The sequence below is a fragment of the Epinephelus lanceolatus genome, chromosome 11, assembly GCF_041903045.1.
Source record: "Epinephelus lanceolatus isolate andai-2023 chromosome 11, ASM4190304v1, whole genome shotgun sequence".
NCBI lineage: Eukaryota > Metazoa > Chordata > Actinopteri > Perciformes > Serranidae > Epinephelus > Epinephelus lanceolatus.
Window position 1 is genome coordinate 43,505,014 of NC_135744.1, and position 17,903 is coordinate 43,522,916.

Genomic DNA, 17,903 nt, shown 5'->3' on the forward strand with positions numbered 1-17,903 from the left:
ACTTCTCACCAATCAACGGGACGCTCTCAGAGGGCGGCATGCTCTCCGCCACCAGCAGCTGAAACACGGTGAGGGCCAGCAGCACCGTGACACCCAGAGAAACCTTTTCACCAGAGTCAGCCGGCAGGTAGAAGCCCAGCGGAGCCAGAAATGAGATCATCATGCAGGGGATGAGGAGGTTGAAGATGTAGAAGGAGGCACGTCTCTTCAGGTGGAGGCTAAAGGTGATGTCTGGGTACGGATCTGAACAGCAACCATACAGGATGACATTCTTCTTGGCTGGCATGCCCAGAACCTGAAAAATAATTTGTTGTGTGAAAGAATTACATTCAGGAACGAGGTCTTGTCCTGAGCACATGAACAAGGGTACCGCTCACCTCCCACTCCACGTTGGGGACAAAGTCGGCCAAGTCAGCGCTGTCCAAGGCGTTGAACAAATCCATCTGGTTGCCGTTGTGAGTCCAGGATCCGAAGGTCAGGTGACACTGCTGCAAATCAAAGGGGAAGAAGGCCACGTCCACGGAGCAGGAGCTTTTGGTGATGGCAGGCTGGTCCCACATGACCTGGCCGTCGTTACGGAGAACTACATTGGTCTCCATGGAGCTGGAGAACTCGTCGTCTGCACTGTGGTGGAGGAAGTTAAGTGAAGGAACAGGGGATAGAAGTTTAGGTGAGATGGGAGTGCCTGCAGAATGTGTTAGATATATATAATATATAGTTAAATAGTCTTCTTTCCTGCCGGTGTCCTGCAGCGACCTGCACCTACCTGTTATACAGGACAATGTCAGGTCTCCATACGTAGCTGCTGGGTATGCGGATGGTGTCGAGGCCGTCATAGTCCTCCTTCTTCCAGGTGAGGTAGGCATCCATCCACACCTGGCGGACCCACAGGTAGGTCGTCAGGATCTGGTTCCGCTCATCCTGGTGAAAGAATATGAAGACATCAGCACAGGCAGGAAAAACCACAATAAGACCTGGACCTGCAGTCAGAGAGTGATTACCATGTCGATGATCTGGGACAGAGTGATCTGCAGTGTGACGTTGATGATGTGGTCAGTGTCCTCCACCGGACGCAAAGCATTGGTGTAGTTGGAGAACAAGTCATTCAGCAGCTTCTGAGCGAAGCGACCATGAGCCGCCAAGCAAACTGGGAAATGGAGACAGAGAGAGAAACATCTTCATCAAACCAGGTAGTGCTGAAACCAAGCAGCAGGACATGACGATGACCGTGTTGGTCACCACGGCCAGAATACTGCTTTCTATCAAACATCCTGCTCCCCAGAGGATCAACCCTCGTGACCATGACCCACAGCACCACCCGCAGGACGCACTTTACATTTGTAGCTTATTTATGAAAAAAAACAACTTGTAAAGTTTAAAGTTTAAAACTAAAACAAAAGTCTTCTCGTGTGACTTTCAATTTCTAATATTAATAATAATTATAATAATGCTCTAATCTTTATTTGATACCTCAGGAACATTTTATCTTTATCTCCTCGTTCACTGCAGTCATCTTGTTTCTTTGACAGCTCTGGAAACATCGACTCAAACAACACCACTGTCTGAGTCTGCTGCACATTATTATGAACATTGTCACTGTGTCCAAAGCTGTTCGTTTGTAATCCTGAAATGTCTCCAGCAGTACATCACACACACACACACACACACACACACACACGGAAACCACATTTCCCAATTTAATTAACCTGCAAATCACCTAAGGTTTTATACATTAATCAGAATATGTCTGCAGAACAGCAGCAGACTGATAATCCCTGTTAATCCTGTGACAGATTATGATGACAGAAAGTGTGGGTCTGTCCAATATATATTTAATTACAATGAATTCTGAAAAAAATATATATATATAACTTAAAACAACATGAAATCCACCAGTGAAAAAATACGTGAAGTTTAAAGTGTGTGATGTGAATTTGTGTTTTTATGAGTACACACAAGTGCCGCTTGATTTCATTAACCTGCCTGTGAGTTCGTGTCCTGTTTTGTGTTTTGACTTTACTGCACACTCAGGGAATACTTCCTGATCTCGTCCACTCCCGCTGCAGCACAATGACATGACATAACGAACAATAACAACAACAATAACAAATTCATGAAATAACATACGAGCTGTTCCATGAACATACGTTGGTTGTTGTTGACATCCCAGCGCACGTTGCTGTGATATTCTGTCAGGTTTATGCTCATGTGTCCACTTCCTGTTTTATATTGAAATGTGTTCTCACAGTGTTTAGTGTTTCTTTTACTTCCAGCGCCTTTAATTACCTCATGTGTCTCATGACACTGTTTTCAGCCGCTGTGTGGCTGTTGAGAACAAGTATAATAACTTGTGTAAAGTGTTGGGATGAACCACTTTGTTTCAAACATGGAACATCTGTAAAATCTTCTTGAGGATATTCATGGTACCCAGAGGAAAAGAATAAGTTTCAGATGCGCCAGCGTCAGAGCCTTTGAGTGGGGGAATAAACTGATACAGAATAGTGTGGTGATATTGTATCGATACAAAGACGCCAAGTATTGATCTTTTATTATAGACATTATTAATTTTTACAAATACACATTTCAATAAAACTTTTGGTGCTAGAATAATAGAATCAGTTGCTCTTTCGCTCCACTAGATGGTGCTGATGTTTTGTTCCTGGTGAGGTCAGCAGAGGTCTCAGTCTGCTGCATGTGGCAGGAAGTTCATCAAAACAAAGATGGAGGCACCAGAGACAGAAATCAGAAATGTGCCGTCAGTGTTTAAATCATACATCTGGACTTATTTTGGATTTTTTAAAACACAGAAGGAGGACTTGGATATGACACATGTGATTTACAGCAGTGTCATATGAGAATAAAATACTGTTGGAATACTACGAACATGACGGCTCACCTCACACGCCACCATCCAGAGATAGTGTTAGCTGCTGAAGGTCAAGCTAACGCTAAACATGCTCCACTGAAAAATCAACCAACACTGGACGCACTTAGCTCGACACAACTACCATCAGAAAATAACACAGTCCATCACCTACTTCCTGTGCAGAGACCTGCGTCCATACAGTGCTGTTGAAACCAAGGCTTCTGTTACATGCTAAAAACACGTGAACCCAGGAATGTAACTCCGCCCCCATGTTTTATCACCAACACAGCCGTACCCGAGCTCTGACCCAGAGCACAGTCACTCACAATACATTTCATCACAATAATATCGTATCGTTAACTAAGTATTGTGATAAAAGCGTATCGTGGGTCCTCTGGTGATTCCACCACTACTACAGCCGGCACTCATTCATCTACATTAATACAAGCACAATGAAAATAAGTGGACCAGAATGCACTGCAGCCACAAGACATGATGATGGGTGGTGACATGTCTCGTCTGTAAGTAAAACAAAAGGTTCATGAACTAATGAGAGCGTAAAAAGCAAAATAAAATGCAGTCCTCACACAGCACCTCAACAAACACACCTCCACCGTCCTGATTTCAACCCTGATGGTCACACACACACACACACACACACACACATTAAGTGCTGATGAGTGTTATTTGGCTGCTGGTGAAGTTCAGCATCATAAAGAGTCTGATCAGATCAGAGACACGATGCAAACAGAATATTCTCCAGATGAAGAACGACGAGCGCTGAGGAGCAGAGTTACAGTTTATGTGCTGCACAGTTCACATCAGATCATCGTGCTGTTTAGTCAGAGACTCATCTTCATCATCATCAGCCTGATGACAGCAGCTTCGTCTTTAGTCCTGTAACCATATAAGTAAATAGTGAAACACCTCAGTCGTGTAAATTGTTTATAAGGATCAGTGAAGGACAAAGACTGGATGATCAGCTGCAGTCAGTCGTCTTCAGACAGCCGTGGAATGAAGCTCAGACACCAGACGAACATTCTCGGTCGCAGTGAGAGGTTTTATCGGCTGCTGTTGCAGATTTAACTCAGCGTCACAGGATATATGCACTTTAATGTAATGGAATGAATGTACTTTATTTCTATAAGAGAAATATGCCAGAGCTTAAAGACAGAAGATTAAGGAAAAAATAAATCCTCTTATTAAACCCAGTGCTTTTGTTCATCGTGGCCTGAATATAAAATATTTATCTTCTGGAAATAATTTTTTTATTCCAGGTCTACACAGCTACGTAATCCCCAAATCACATGTTGTTGTTTAAGAGCACTTCAGATCATACCGAAGAAAATAGTGTTCGTTTGTAGCCGTCATGTTGCTACGCTAGCAAGTCTGTCACAGGACGTCCTGAACCTTGAGCTCTTTGTGACGGTAGTGTCTGTGAGTTTCTGCCACAGAGGAAATAAACTGAGGAGGAGTTTAAAAAAGAATCTCGGTGCTTCTGATTGTCCTTGCAGCCAACCTGCTCTCACTCTAAAGTCACTGAAAACTGGCGCCTGGTCAGTGACTGCCGGCGTCAGACACCACCGAAAAAACTGTCCTTTCACATCAGCATGATGCGCGTCCATTCGCTGTCATTGTGTAAAGGGCACCCAGCGGCGTCACAGGGAAACGCAGCACGACAACAACTTAAGTGAAGGGACAGAAGTCGACACATCCTCACTGTGACCTCGTCACATGTCCACGTTTGGTCATGGACTTGCGTGTGTTGGTTGTTGACGTTCTGGGACACCGTGTCAACTTCAGCCTGTTACATGCATTGTCTGTTTTCAAAATACACTTCTGTTTTCACAGGAAATATACAGTTTGCATACAGTCTCTTTCAAAATAAAAGCACTACGTCTGTACAACACCACCAACTGATGTTTTTCTCCTTCAGCGACACACACATGTGGTTGGGTTTAGGAAGAAGAACAGGGTTTGACTTTACAATCTTACAGGGAGTGAACACCGGCGTCTTGGGTGAAAGTCAGTGGTTGGTGGACCCATCCATCAGACCTCCTGCGCCCTGTACTCAGACTTCCACTGACTTGACTTTCGTCGTTGTTGTGGAAGGACGGCTTTTTCGTCTGCGCTGGATACGTATGGAACATAAACATATTCATGGTTTGCAGAAACATAATACCAACATTTTCCTCTGTTTACTGTCAGTAGTGTATTATATTATTATATATATTATTATTATATTATTTAATTTATTCATTCTGGAATAAGTGAATTCTCAGCTGCTGCAGCTTCACTCGATGATGCCCGCTCTGCATCCAGAGCTGCAGCCGCATCGATGTTCCTCTGCTGCAGACAGACTGCAGCTCAGACACAAACCTCCTCCCTCTGTGGTTGACAACATGCGCCTTATAACAGGATTTAATAAAGTGTAACAGAAACACAAACTGCAGCTTCACAACTGACTGTTCACCGACAATCAGTGATGGTTTTATATATCTGTAGAGATCGTCTGAGACAAAGACACAGATCAGAGTGTTTGCTGTGTAACAGAAGTGTTTTTATGAGATGAATCCTGGCGCCCAGCCCACAGTTTGGGAAGCACATAAACATAAACTCATAAAAACTCTTCTGTTCTGTGTTCCTTTATAAAACGCAGCAGTGATCCAAGCTGCTGTTTGCTGCTCCGAACACTCAACAACAACACGGACAGATTCATAACTGCGAGAGGAGACAATAAAGATAAAACTAAACACTCACACAGAGCGTTGTTGACATGCTTTGCACAAAAAAGGAAGCACACAAGACCACTGTCACTTCAATGGCCTTCAGATAACAAGAAAATTATGGATTACTACAGTCCCAACATGTACACACACACACACACACACACACACACACACACACACAGTGTTAACATTGTACAAAAATGGAAATGTGGAAGTGAAGCTCTGAATCTGTCAGAGCCACATGAAAGAAACAGGACGTCTCATTATGAGAAACAGAGTCTCTTCAGCTCTGAAGCTGCAGCTGTGCTCACGTGTGCCACATGTTTTAATATGAAAACTAATGAACCCAAATTCATACATATCCCACATATTTTAAAAGGCTGCGATCACGTGACCAATGAGCTGACAGCAGTAAACAAGGTATCAGTCCCGAGCGGCTGTACGGAGGCAGGGTGGTGGATGGGTCACAGAAAAGACTTTGGCCCAGGACTTTCCCCTCGAGTCACATGTTCGGATCTGTGTCAACTCTGAGTCATTTTTAGGTGCGTCATGTGTTTCATGTGACATGTTTCTTTTCCTAAATCTAACCACTGCAACTTTACATTAACTACATAACTTTACATTAAGGACTTAACGTCATTCGTTAACTGACTTTCGCCCGGGACTTTTCCCATGAGTCCCATGTTCAGATCCAGACTCAGGACTTTCTGACTTCTTATCTGTCTCAGCTCAGACTCCACTGGTTCCTACTGACGATGTTTACAAACGCAGATCTATAGTTCGATCAGTTGTTTCATCAAACAGCTGCTCACTGTAACTTCTATCGACAAACAGGAGCAAACAGTGACTTTGTGGGGAACTATTTTCAACAGCGGATTAATCCATATTTGGTGCTGCAGTGCAGCGGCTCTCCGTTGGTCCAGATTTCTCCTTTGTCACATAGTTTCATACATTCAGCATCATGTTGTTGAGCTAGTTTGCTGTTTGTCAGTCACAGCAGGAAACAGCACTTCAAAATAAAAGCTCTGTGCTGGAAATTCACTGTATTAAAAAAAAAGTGTGTTTTTTTGCAAACTTGACATGTTTGTGAGTCACTTATGGTCCAATCAGAGTGGACCTGTGACCCACCAGATGGAAACCACTGCTCCAGTGAGTATTTGTGTCAGCAGGACAGTGTGTGTGAGACTGCGTCAAAATAAACTACGGTGTGTGTTCATGAAGGAGCTTCAGTGTGATGTGATCTGAACAGCAGTGGAGGATAAAGACACACCAGGTCTCAGATACACACTCAGTATCTGTTATTACAAACATTCACTGTTGAGTCTGAACATCAGATTTGTTGATGAGAATAAAACAGACTTTAAGAGACGCACAGGTGAAACAGAACCTGACACACCTTCAGACGTTAAAATCTTATTTTCATTTAGTTCTGTTTGAACAGACAAACATGTCGTTTTAAGACGATGTGTTCGTGATGTTTCAGTTGTGTCTGTTCATCCAGCAGACGGACTGCGAGCTGCAGTGACAACAGTCTTCCTGTCTCTGTGTCCAACACCTTCGTCTCAGGAGAGACGTCCTCACAACCACAGGCCAGATTTCCATTTAATCTGACACTGTGTACACAGACTGCTGAAAAATGAAGTCAGATAACCCAACAGTAAGTATTTTAGAAAGGTGTGGAGAACATCTTCAGTGTTCCTGTCATAGATCGTCTATGAGACCACATGTTGGTCTCTACTGGACAGATGATTCTGTCAAAAGACATCTCCTTATTTGGTGTTTTGGTGACGGCAGTGAAGAGTGCTGTTGCTCTGAAGTCTCCCTCAGGTGTTTAACATACCCAGGAGAACCTCTTAAAGAACCTCCTCGTTGTGAAGAACACTGCTGTCTAACAGGGTTTTCACAACAGGACCACAGTGTGCTGGTTCATGACCATGTGGACGACTACAACAAAAATGTCACGTAGATGGTGACGCAAGTGTTCTAAGGTACAGAACAACTTTATTCAGGTATGGTACAAATTAATCATGTCTAGTATGGAAACACCCTGAGACACTGCTCCAACATGTTAACATACTAAAGATCCCCTCACAAGTCTCTTTAAGGCCAACTAGAGCCACCTCAATAACTACAGGAACGACGGAACACCTTGAACCTCTTTAAGGACACCTTGAATTTTTTCACTGACCACTAGAACTTTTTAAGTAACACCAAGAACATGCTAAAGGACCCTTTGAACCTCCTCAGTTATGACTAGAACCATATCAGTCACTACAGGAAGAAGAAGAAGAAGAAGAAGAAGAAGAAGAAGAAGAAGAAGAAGGCATACTTCATCAGTCCCTGTGGGAAATTCAATCTCTCTTTTTTATTTTTTTCAATTGAATTCAAGGAACCTTCTAATCCTTCTAGAGCCCCCTAAATGAGCCTTAGAACCTACGCAGGAGCATTCTCAGTGACAACTAGAACCACCTGAGCACATACAAGAACCACCTGCAGGACACGTAAGACCTCCTCAATTACCACAAGAACCACTTACAGACCCCTAGAACCCTTTAAATGATGACTTGTAACTTCAAACATCTCACTGAACACCTAAAGAACACCTAGAACGTCTTCAGTGACCCCTGTGACTAATGACCCCCCATGACCTCTATGACTTGAACGCTCTAAACACCTACCACCTAAAGTGCCCCTACAACCTTCCAGTGATGATCTGAAAGTTCTAAATACCTACAACCTACTTGAACCTACACCAAAAAGACACCTAAGGAACCCCTGCACCCCCCATGATGTTTTGGATTTTCTTAACACCGACTAGAACCACACACAGGACCCTTAGAACCCTCTCACTGATGACGTATAACCTTCAAAAGAGCCACAACCCTCAATAATGACTTGAACATTCTAAACTCAGACAAGTACGACCTGAAGGACCCTTACACCTCCCCTCAAATATGGTCTGGACGTCCAAAACACCTACTAGAACCAACTTAAGGACCTCTGATGTTCTATAGGGTGTTATAAACCCCTACTGTGACCACCTAAAGGACCTCTCGAGCCCATCAATGATGATTTGAACCTTACAAAATGCTGATAAAACTGCAGATCCTCTGACACACGGTGCGGCCGCTTCGTCCTATCGACTAAAAAAGGTGATTTTGTGCGACCTCTCAGTCAGGTGGGATCATTACAGCCCTGAAGTGTGTGTGTGTAAATCAACCTGCAGCTCTGCCTCTTATTGTCTCAGTTCTTTGTTCAGACGTCTTCACGGTCCGACGAGTGCATGACTCAGCAGTTTGTGACACAGCATCAACTCCCAGAGGAGTTAAAGTGTGAGCGCTAACAGCTCTGAGAGCACGCCAGCTGGCACACACGCACACACAGAATGCAGCACACATTCATCATCATCATCATCACCTTCATCTCTTTCACTATCGTTGCTGTCGTCATGGTAACGAGGCAGTCCATACATTCAAAGTGCACAGATGGTCAGAATAGTGCGCATCACGGCTAAGTGCAAAAAACCAGACGATGGCATCTTAAGTCAACATGACCCGAGCTGTGTGTGTGTGTGTACAGCTGACACTGATACCAAAGCACTGAACATCATCATCATCATCATCATCATCATCATCATCAGTTTCATCCTCTGATGGTTATTAAGCTCTCGTCAGAAACAGAGACACGTCTGTCTCCATGTGTACGTGTCAGATTCGGCTCTGTTACGTCATGTATTTGGTGTCTGACTCCCGGCAGACGGCGATACAGCCTCTGGGGGCAGACCCCCGATTTTTTGGCATTCCAGGTTGATTTGGGCGGAGGAGGCAAATTTCCGTTTCCATCTTCCGTTTAAGTAAATATGCTGAACCATTGCGATGGATTCAGAGTTTCGGGGGGCTGAAGAGGGGGCCTTGTGAATCATTCAGATTGCCACGCATACATGTGTTTATAAGAATAAAAACTCACATTAAATTAAAAATGGTGCCATTTACTGTGGGCTGTGTGACCTCAGACTGCAAACCCACCTCTGTCACGATTTTACGTTTCTTTTCTTTTTTGAGTAAAATAGCAGCAATCTGTAACAAAATCATATGTTTATTCTACATTAACTATAAAACCTGAATATGAATAAACTATATATGAATATATATATAAAGTTAAATTAAAGGAATCATTTATTTCCTTTGATATTGTTGTCACACAGGTTTGCAAAGACGATTGATCGTCAATGAACTGATTAAATTTTGCTGATCAAACGTGAATAAATTGTGACCTCGTCTGTTCTCATGAACATCCTGAGGTTTTAAATTTGGCACAAACGTTCACTTTGACTCAGTGATTAACTGATTAGATTTTGGAGGTCAAAGGTCAGTGTGACCTCAGAAATTATGTTTTTGGCCATAACTGAAGAATTCATTCACTAATTCTGACCAAAGTTGACACAAATGTCTGACAGGATAAAATAATGAAGGTCAAAAGGTCAAAGGTCAGCTTGACTGTGACATCATCATGTCTTAACGTCATATCTCAGGAACAGAAGGGGAGACATTTGGTCAGATACTGAATTGGTGACTCTAATCTTGAAACTGTGCTGATTGTATAGATCTTCTGTGTGTGAAGCATCCATGTTTTCACTGACATGGATGGAGACTGTCAGAGACACTGGACTGGTGGGCGGAGTCATACAACCACAGGGTGGACTGGTGGGCGGAGTCATACAACCACAGGGTGGACTGGATGCACTGCTTATATAATCTAAATCAAGGGGGTCAAACTCATTTTAGTTCATGGTTCATGGGTGTTAATTCTGTAAACATTCATCCTTTTATGAAACAAATGAGAAGTCTTAAGAAAAATAAATGTAGTTTCAATAATATGTCTCAGTTCATTCAGTCATCTCATCTGCATATATCTATATATTTCTGTTCTTTAGCAGCACGGTTCCACAAATATTGTTTTAAGACAGAATTTTGATTCTTTTATACTGAAGCTGCTGATTTATAATATTCAGGGGTTTTTATATTCTGGTCGGGGTGGAAAAGCGTCTGAAGCAGCTACTCACTGTTTAACTTCCTCCTTAAACCTTGCACCTCTTAACCTCGTCATCTAGTGGGCCGGATTGGAGCCTTTGGCGAGCCACGGACCGTATGTTACACACCCCTGATCTAAAGAGAGGAAGAGTGTGTGCAGTGTTTCAGCATTCGGGGTCCTGACAGTGAAGATGTGCGTGTGAGCTGAAGTGTGTTTGGATTATCTCTGCTGTTTGACCTCTGCAGGTCACGCCTCCTCTTATCTGGACGGACAGTTGTGATTGGCAGCTTTAATCCTCGCAGCCATCAACGCTCAGCCTGCCTCAACACACACACACACACACACACACACACACATATAAAGACACACTACACTACACACACCATCTCAGACCAACGTTCAAACACCCAGCGCTCTCTTTCAAAGCTGTTACCTGTGAAGGTGAACAAGAAGCTGGTTGTCACAGCAACAGGATGACATCATCAGCCTTGTCAACAACACTAATGGTCAGGTTACGCTGAAGAAGATCTAGTTTATGTAACATGTTGCCTGACATCTGTTTACACGTCTGTTTACACGTCTGTTTACAGTATTATATTTTAGTCTTTTCATAGCTGCTGCTCTGTTTTAGATTCTAATCAGGTTTGTTCCACTCATGTGATTTTTCTTTATATTTCTATACAGATCTGAACGGCCACAGCTGGAGGGAGCCTGAGATCTAATTTAACTGTTTAACACGTGTACGTGACAATAAAAACTTGAGACGGGGTGAAAACCTGCCGTCACACAGAGGTGAGACGTCCTCCTACGTGTCAAAAGTGACAGAAAGACACTGAGAGAGAAGTTCATGTGATTGGGAGTTGAGTCGTCCTGCATGTACACGAGCACGGTCTCACTCCAAAGTCACGAAATCCGACGCTTGGCAGTGACTTGTGGCATCAGACACAGATGAAAAAAGGCGTCCTCTTACGTCAGCCTGTTGCTGTTACAGTTTAACAGTGCCTGGAGGCGTCAGGGGGAAACGCAGCGGGACAAGGACGAAAGTTAAAGCAACAAAATTCCAAGTGGGGCAGGCGGGAGGGGTGGATGGGTCCAACAACCACAGAGTTTCACAAAGAAGAGCGGTGTTCACTTCCTGAAGGATTGTAAAGCCAGACCCTGTTCTTTGTTCCTAAACCCAAGCAGGTGTGTCTGTTGTTGAAGGAAAGAAATGTCAATTGGTGGTATGGCGCCAACATAGTGCTTTTATTTTGAAAGAGACTTTATGAATGTATGAAGTTGACACGGCGTCCCAGAACGTCAACAACCAACACACCCAGGGTACCTTGGACGTCATATGTCAATGTGGAAAGTCCATGACCAAACGTGGACATGTGACGAGGTCACAGTGAGGATGTATGGGAATCCTCCACAGGAAGATCCTGCAAATGTTTCACAATAAAAGCCTTTTTAGAAAATGCAGGGATTCTCTCAGCTGAAATGATACGGGGCTTTTAATTTGAAACTGAAACAGGAAGTGCTGAGTTTCAAATGATGACGTGATGCATCCAATTTAACAGGATTAATCAGAATGCTAAATGGTGTGGTGTGTTTGAGATGCAGCTGGTAGCCTCTGCAGCTGTGCTGAGTAAAGGCCCAGACACTATCCGTGAGTTTGATTCCTTTATATCCTCCATTATGAAGAAAGAACATTCTTTGCTAGCTTGATGCTAATGGCAGTACTCAGCGGGTTGATAAAGTGCCTCTGCTGTTTCCTTTTCACTCTGTGTGCTAACGTCCCAACAGGAAATATCTAAAAGACTGGGCTGTTGTTGTCCTTCAGTTTCCATGGCAACAGATCTCTCTGTGTTCCTATTGGTCAAAGTGACGGCTGTGACGGGAGAAGTCGTGGAAGACAAGAAGAAAATCAAACATGCTAGACTTTGTGTCGGGACGTCGTGAGGCGTCTCAGACGAGGCGTCGGTTGTGTTTACTATGACACACTACACCAGATGAAACCATGGATTATCACATACGACACTCGCTGTTGTTCACAATCCGAGCCGAAACCGTACGTCGCAGCGTCGGGCTGTAAGCAGGCTGATATCATGGAGTCTGAAGCTGACATAAAAATAGAAAAAGCCTGTGTAAAGTCTCTAGAACAGTTTCTGTCAGCGTTTACACTCAAACGCCTCAAAGTTTTCATCCTGGTGTTTCGACAGAGAGCAGAAACGTATTTCAGATTTAAATGAGATATTTGACGTTTTGCTACGACAACACTAAAATATCAAAACTCTCAAACATCAAAACCACAATCAGCTCCTCGTTCTTCATCACTTCACCAAGTGTCATCATTAATAAAACAAACTGTTTGGCGCTCCAGGCGCTCCGCTGAGCCCTTCATTCAGATATCACTGATTTATTCCTTCACAATAAAAGCACCACAGTTATTCACATCTGTTCCTCGTCCCTGTCCTTATCACTCAGAGACACAGTGAGTCCTGAACGCCCCCACCTTCACTCCACCATTCAACACATTCACCAGAAGAATGAACACATGAAGGTTACTGATAAACCTGTCGGCTCAGATTTACACTGCTTGGAGTTTTTTTTTTATTTGAGCAGAGAGAAAAACAGCAACTGAATAATGTTTGAAGTCATTTTTCAAGAACTAAACCTGAATAAATCTTTGGGCTGTCAGCTGATGGACGGACACAACGAGACACCTGAAGGCAACATCCTGGACTTTTCACTATTTGTGGAAACACTATGAACCAAATTATAAATCAAGTCATCAGCACATGATGATTGATTATGTTCAAATGACTTAAAACAGGAGCATGAGCGTCACTTCTGAAGGCACATCATCACTACTGGTTTATATTATCATCATTGTATTGTATTGATAGGTTGTTTGGTTGATGACAGTATCGCAGATGAAATATTAACCACATATCATCACAGATCAATAACTTTAATCCTCAGTCTTCACCGTGCTCTTCATCACTGTCACTTATGTTTAAACCTGAGCTTCTTTCATCGGTCAACATCTGTCTGAACATGTTTCAGTTTGTTTCTCAGGTGAAATCATCTGAAGTGAAACATTAAGTAACACAAACAGCTTCAGATTAAATTTCTGACACAGTGTTCATGAATAAACAGGTGCTTTTATTTTGCCATCCCATAATATAAACTCTCCACTCTTTACTGTTTTAACTGACAGGCGTTAAATCCACAGTATTATTATTTTTACCTTAGAGCAGCAGAAGTGAATCAGAGAATCTCCTCACCTGGAAGACAGAGGAGAAGCAGGAGGAAGACCATGGAGCCGCTGCAGAGAAGCTTCATCACTGCTCCCATAGCTGTTATTGATCCGATAGCTGATTGACAATCCCATTAAAGAACTGTGATCACACACAGATCAGCCACAGCCAGCGTCCGACTGCGAGCAGAGAGGATCAGACACACTCTGACAGAGGGAGGGAGGTCAGTGTGTGTTTGCTGTAGTGCAGTGGTCGCTGCTGTATGAGGGGTCATTAGTGCCACACAAGCTGTCGACTACACACCAGCTCCAGTAGAGCAGCAGCTGAAACCATCAGCTGATAGTTGTTTTTAAAAAGACTTCATGGCTCCTGTTTCACAAAGTTCTCCTTTGAATTATGTTAACAAATGTAATGTATTAATAATAATAATGTCAATAGTTGTAATGTGTTAGTAATACTGTTAATAGATTAAATTTGTAAGTATAATGTTAATAATTGTAATATATTAGTAAAAACACTTATAGATCAAATGTGTTAGTAAAAATGCTAATAGTTATAATGTATTACTAAAAATGTCAATAGATTAAATGTGTTAGTTAAACCATTAATAGATTAAACGTTTGTAACAATGTTAATAGTTGTAATGTATTAGTAAAAAACATTCATAGATTAAATGTGTTAGTAAAAATATAAAGAGTATAAGTTAAAATTTAATAGATTAAGTGTGTAAGTAAAAGTATTAATAGATTAAACATTTGTAACAATGTTAATAGTTGTAATTTATTAGTAAAAACACTCATAGATTAAATGTGTTAGGAAAAATATAAAGAGTTGTAATATATAAGTAAAAATTTAATAGATTAACTGTGTAAGTAAAAGCATTAATAGATTAAATGTTTGTAATAATGTTAATAGTTGTAATGTGTTACTAAAATGTCAATAGATTAAATGTGTTAGTAAAACCATTAATAGATTAAACATTTGTAACACTGTTAATAGTTATAACGTATTAGTAAAAAATGTTAATAGATTAAATGTGTTAGTATTAATGTTTATAGTTGTAATGTATTAGTAAAAAATGTTAATAGATTAAACGTTTGTAACAATGTTAATAGTTGTAATTTATTAGTAAAAACACTCATAGATTAAATGTGTTAGGAAAAATATAAAGAGTTGTAATATATAAGTAAAAATTTAATAGATTAACTGTGTAAGTAAAAGCATTAATAGATTAAATGTTTGTCATAATGTTAATAGTTGTAATGTGTTACTAAAATGTCAATAGATTAAATGTGTTAGTAAAACCATTAATAGATTAAACATTTGTAACACTGTTAATAGTTATAATGTATTAGTAAAAAATGTTAATAGATTAAATGTGTTAGTATTAATGTTAATAGTTGTAATGTATTAGTAAAAACATTCATAGATTAAATGTGTTAGGAAGAATGTAAAGAGTTGTAATATATAAGTAAAACATTTAATAGATTAACTATGTAAGTAAAAGCATTAATAGATTAAATGTTTATAACAATGTTAATAGTTGTAATGTGTTAGTAAAACTGTTAATGAATTAAATGTGTCAGTAATTACAAAAACAATTGTGATGTATTAATAATAATGTTACAACTGTAATGTATGAGTAATGTATGAGTAATGACGTTATTAACTGTATTAGTAATAATATTAATAATTGTAACGTATTAGTAAAAAATTTAATAGATTAAATGTCAGTAATAACATGAACAATTGTGATGTAAAGATAATTCTATTAATAACTGTATTAGTAGCAATATTAATGATTATGCTGTATTACCAATACTGTCAATAACAGTGATGTGTTAATAACGTTATTAACTGAAATATATCAGTAATAATGTTGAGATAAAATAAACAAACATTCACTTTGGGGTCTGCCTCACTGTGACAAACATTTCTCACTATTTTCACTATTTATACAAACCAATCAGTCGATTCATGGAGAAAATGATCAGCAGATTAATCCATAATGAAAATAATCATCACTTAATATTTTAAAATGAGCTCCACGTCAAAGAACTCCAACAGCAACATCCTGATTTTACATTAATACATGAGTCAGAACCACCTGATGAGTTCAGATATAAGCAGAACAACAGAGTTTTATACGTTTAACTGATTGTACTCACATACTATCACTGAATCTTATTTTACTATAACACAGTATTTATATTATGGGGTATTTGTGATATTGAATGCTGCATTTTCTCAAAATGTTATTTTTTACAGCATAAACAAAAACACTCATATTTTTTACTTAGCGAAATTATCAAAAAAAAAAATTTCAATAATGTAAAAATCACATCGAAGGGACAAACTGAACGCTTTCATACCAAGCAATGTGGCACTATGTCTATTTGTCTCCAAATCATTTTTTTAAACATTTAAAAAATATCATTAAAATCTATGACTTGTTAAACCTCACAGGCACTGCATTTTAAACACAACGGCTACATTGTTCTTGTATAAAAACATTCAGTATATATGATAAGGCAAGATTTTTTTAATCATTTTATTATTAAATATATTTTATTTTATTTATCCTTTTTTACATATAGCTGCTTTGGTTTCATTGCAGTACTGGCAGGGTTATTGTTGCTAACAAAATTAAAACAATAGGGCAAAGTCTTGTTGACTGAAAACGCAAACAGAACAACAATAAAAGACAATCGCAGAATAAATACTTAAATTCATGTGTTTGCTGTAAAACTTCATTTCAGCTGGCATTCAAAAAAATAACAGGAGAACGTTTGTTGTGTCAAGATAACAAACAGTCAGTCTCACGAGTCTATAAATTATTAGTGAAACTATAATAAAGAGTTTTTCAATCACAACATTCAGTTTCTTAATATTTAATATAATGTATTTGATAAATGTGAGTTTACATTAAATTGAGGGAGATTAACTACAAAAAGTTGAACAAGCCGTTTAAAATACAGACGGTTCTTTGTTTTTAAAAATACATCAGGGAGCTGGTTCAGTCGGTTAATAATTAAAGGACAGGTACGCCCACTTATCTGTTTCCTTTGTAACTGGAACCAAAAGCTGCTTGTACCTTCAACACATCAGGTGACATCTACTTACCTCCCCCTTCATCCAACACCTCACCCTCTCACCCTCCAACAAATGAGTCCATGAATTATACATGCAGCAGCTATATCACAAATATTCACGCCTGGAGTATAAACTTTGAGCCGTGTTGGCGTCACAGCGCGACAGTTAGAAACACTGGCTCACTGCTTTGGTGCAGATTGAAATGTCTTCGGCCCTCAGGAGGTTTTCTGTACACAGGGTGGTAACCAGCACCCCCACCTCGGGGCCGTTTGGCCTCAGGGGCCCAAAACCACTTTTATGGGACGTGTTTCTGGTGAAATGATGTCAATACAAATATTGGGGCACTACGACAGCATGAATGGTCACACGTGTATGAAGTTTGGTGAAGAGTGTCCTGACAAATATAACACACAACAAAAAAACAGAAAAATGATGACATTCAATGAAACGTCTCTTTGACAAATTCTTATCAAAAATTATTATTCACATCACTTTGTGTTTAATATCACTGCTTCACTCGTACATAGAAAACTTCCCAATGTGATGAGCTTCAGTTTGAGCCCAGGTCAAATTTCTATTTTGGAAATTACACTTGCTTTGGCCGAATTTGTCACTTTATCTCAAAAAACGAGAGAAAACTGAATTTTCAGTCCCCTGTCTTCCAGAGAGTCGACCTGCCCGTCACATCCTCACTGTGACCTCGTCACATGTCCACGTTTGGTCATGGACTTTCCACGTCCACATATGGCGTCCAAGGTACCCTGGGTGTGTTGGTTGTTGACGTTCTGGGACGCCGTGTCAACTTCAGCCTGTTACATGCATTGTCTGTTTTCAAAATACACCTCTGCACACCGGCCTCCTGGGTGACAGTTGGGTTGTTGGACCCATCCACCCGTCCAAATCCTGCCGACCTGTGCTTCTGTGCGTCGGTGTCTGACGCCA

At 40.6% G+C, this 17,903-nt stretch overlaps 1 protein-coding gene across 1 annotated transcript in view; it reads right to left on the reverse strand.

Moving 5' to 3' along the window:
• Positions 1–14,061, reverse strand: part of LOC117265346 (neuronal acetylcholine receptor subunit alpha-10-like) — a 29,151-nt gene extending 15,090 nt beyond the window's left edge. Inside the window, exons 1-5 of the mRNA XM_033639789.2 lie at positions 13,896–14,061; positions 1,002–1,147; positions 767–921; positions 378–624; positions 10–295 (exon numbers count right to left, since the gene is read on the reverse strand). Coding sequence (XP_033495680.1) covers positions 10–295; positions 378–624; positions 767–921; positions 1,002–1,147; positions 13,896–13,965 — 904 coding nt within the window. The 5' untranslated portion in view covers positions 13,966–14,061. The remainder of the gene's footprint in view (positions 1–9; positions 296–377; positions 625–766; positions 922–1,001; positions 1,148–13,895) is intronic.
• Positions 14,062–17,903: the final 3,842 nt, after the last annotated feature.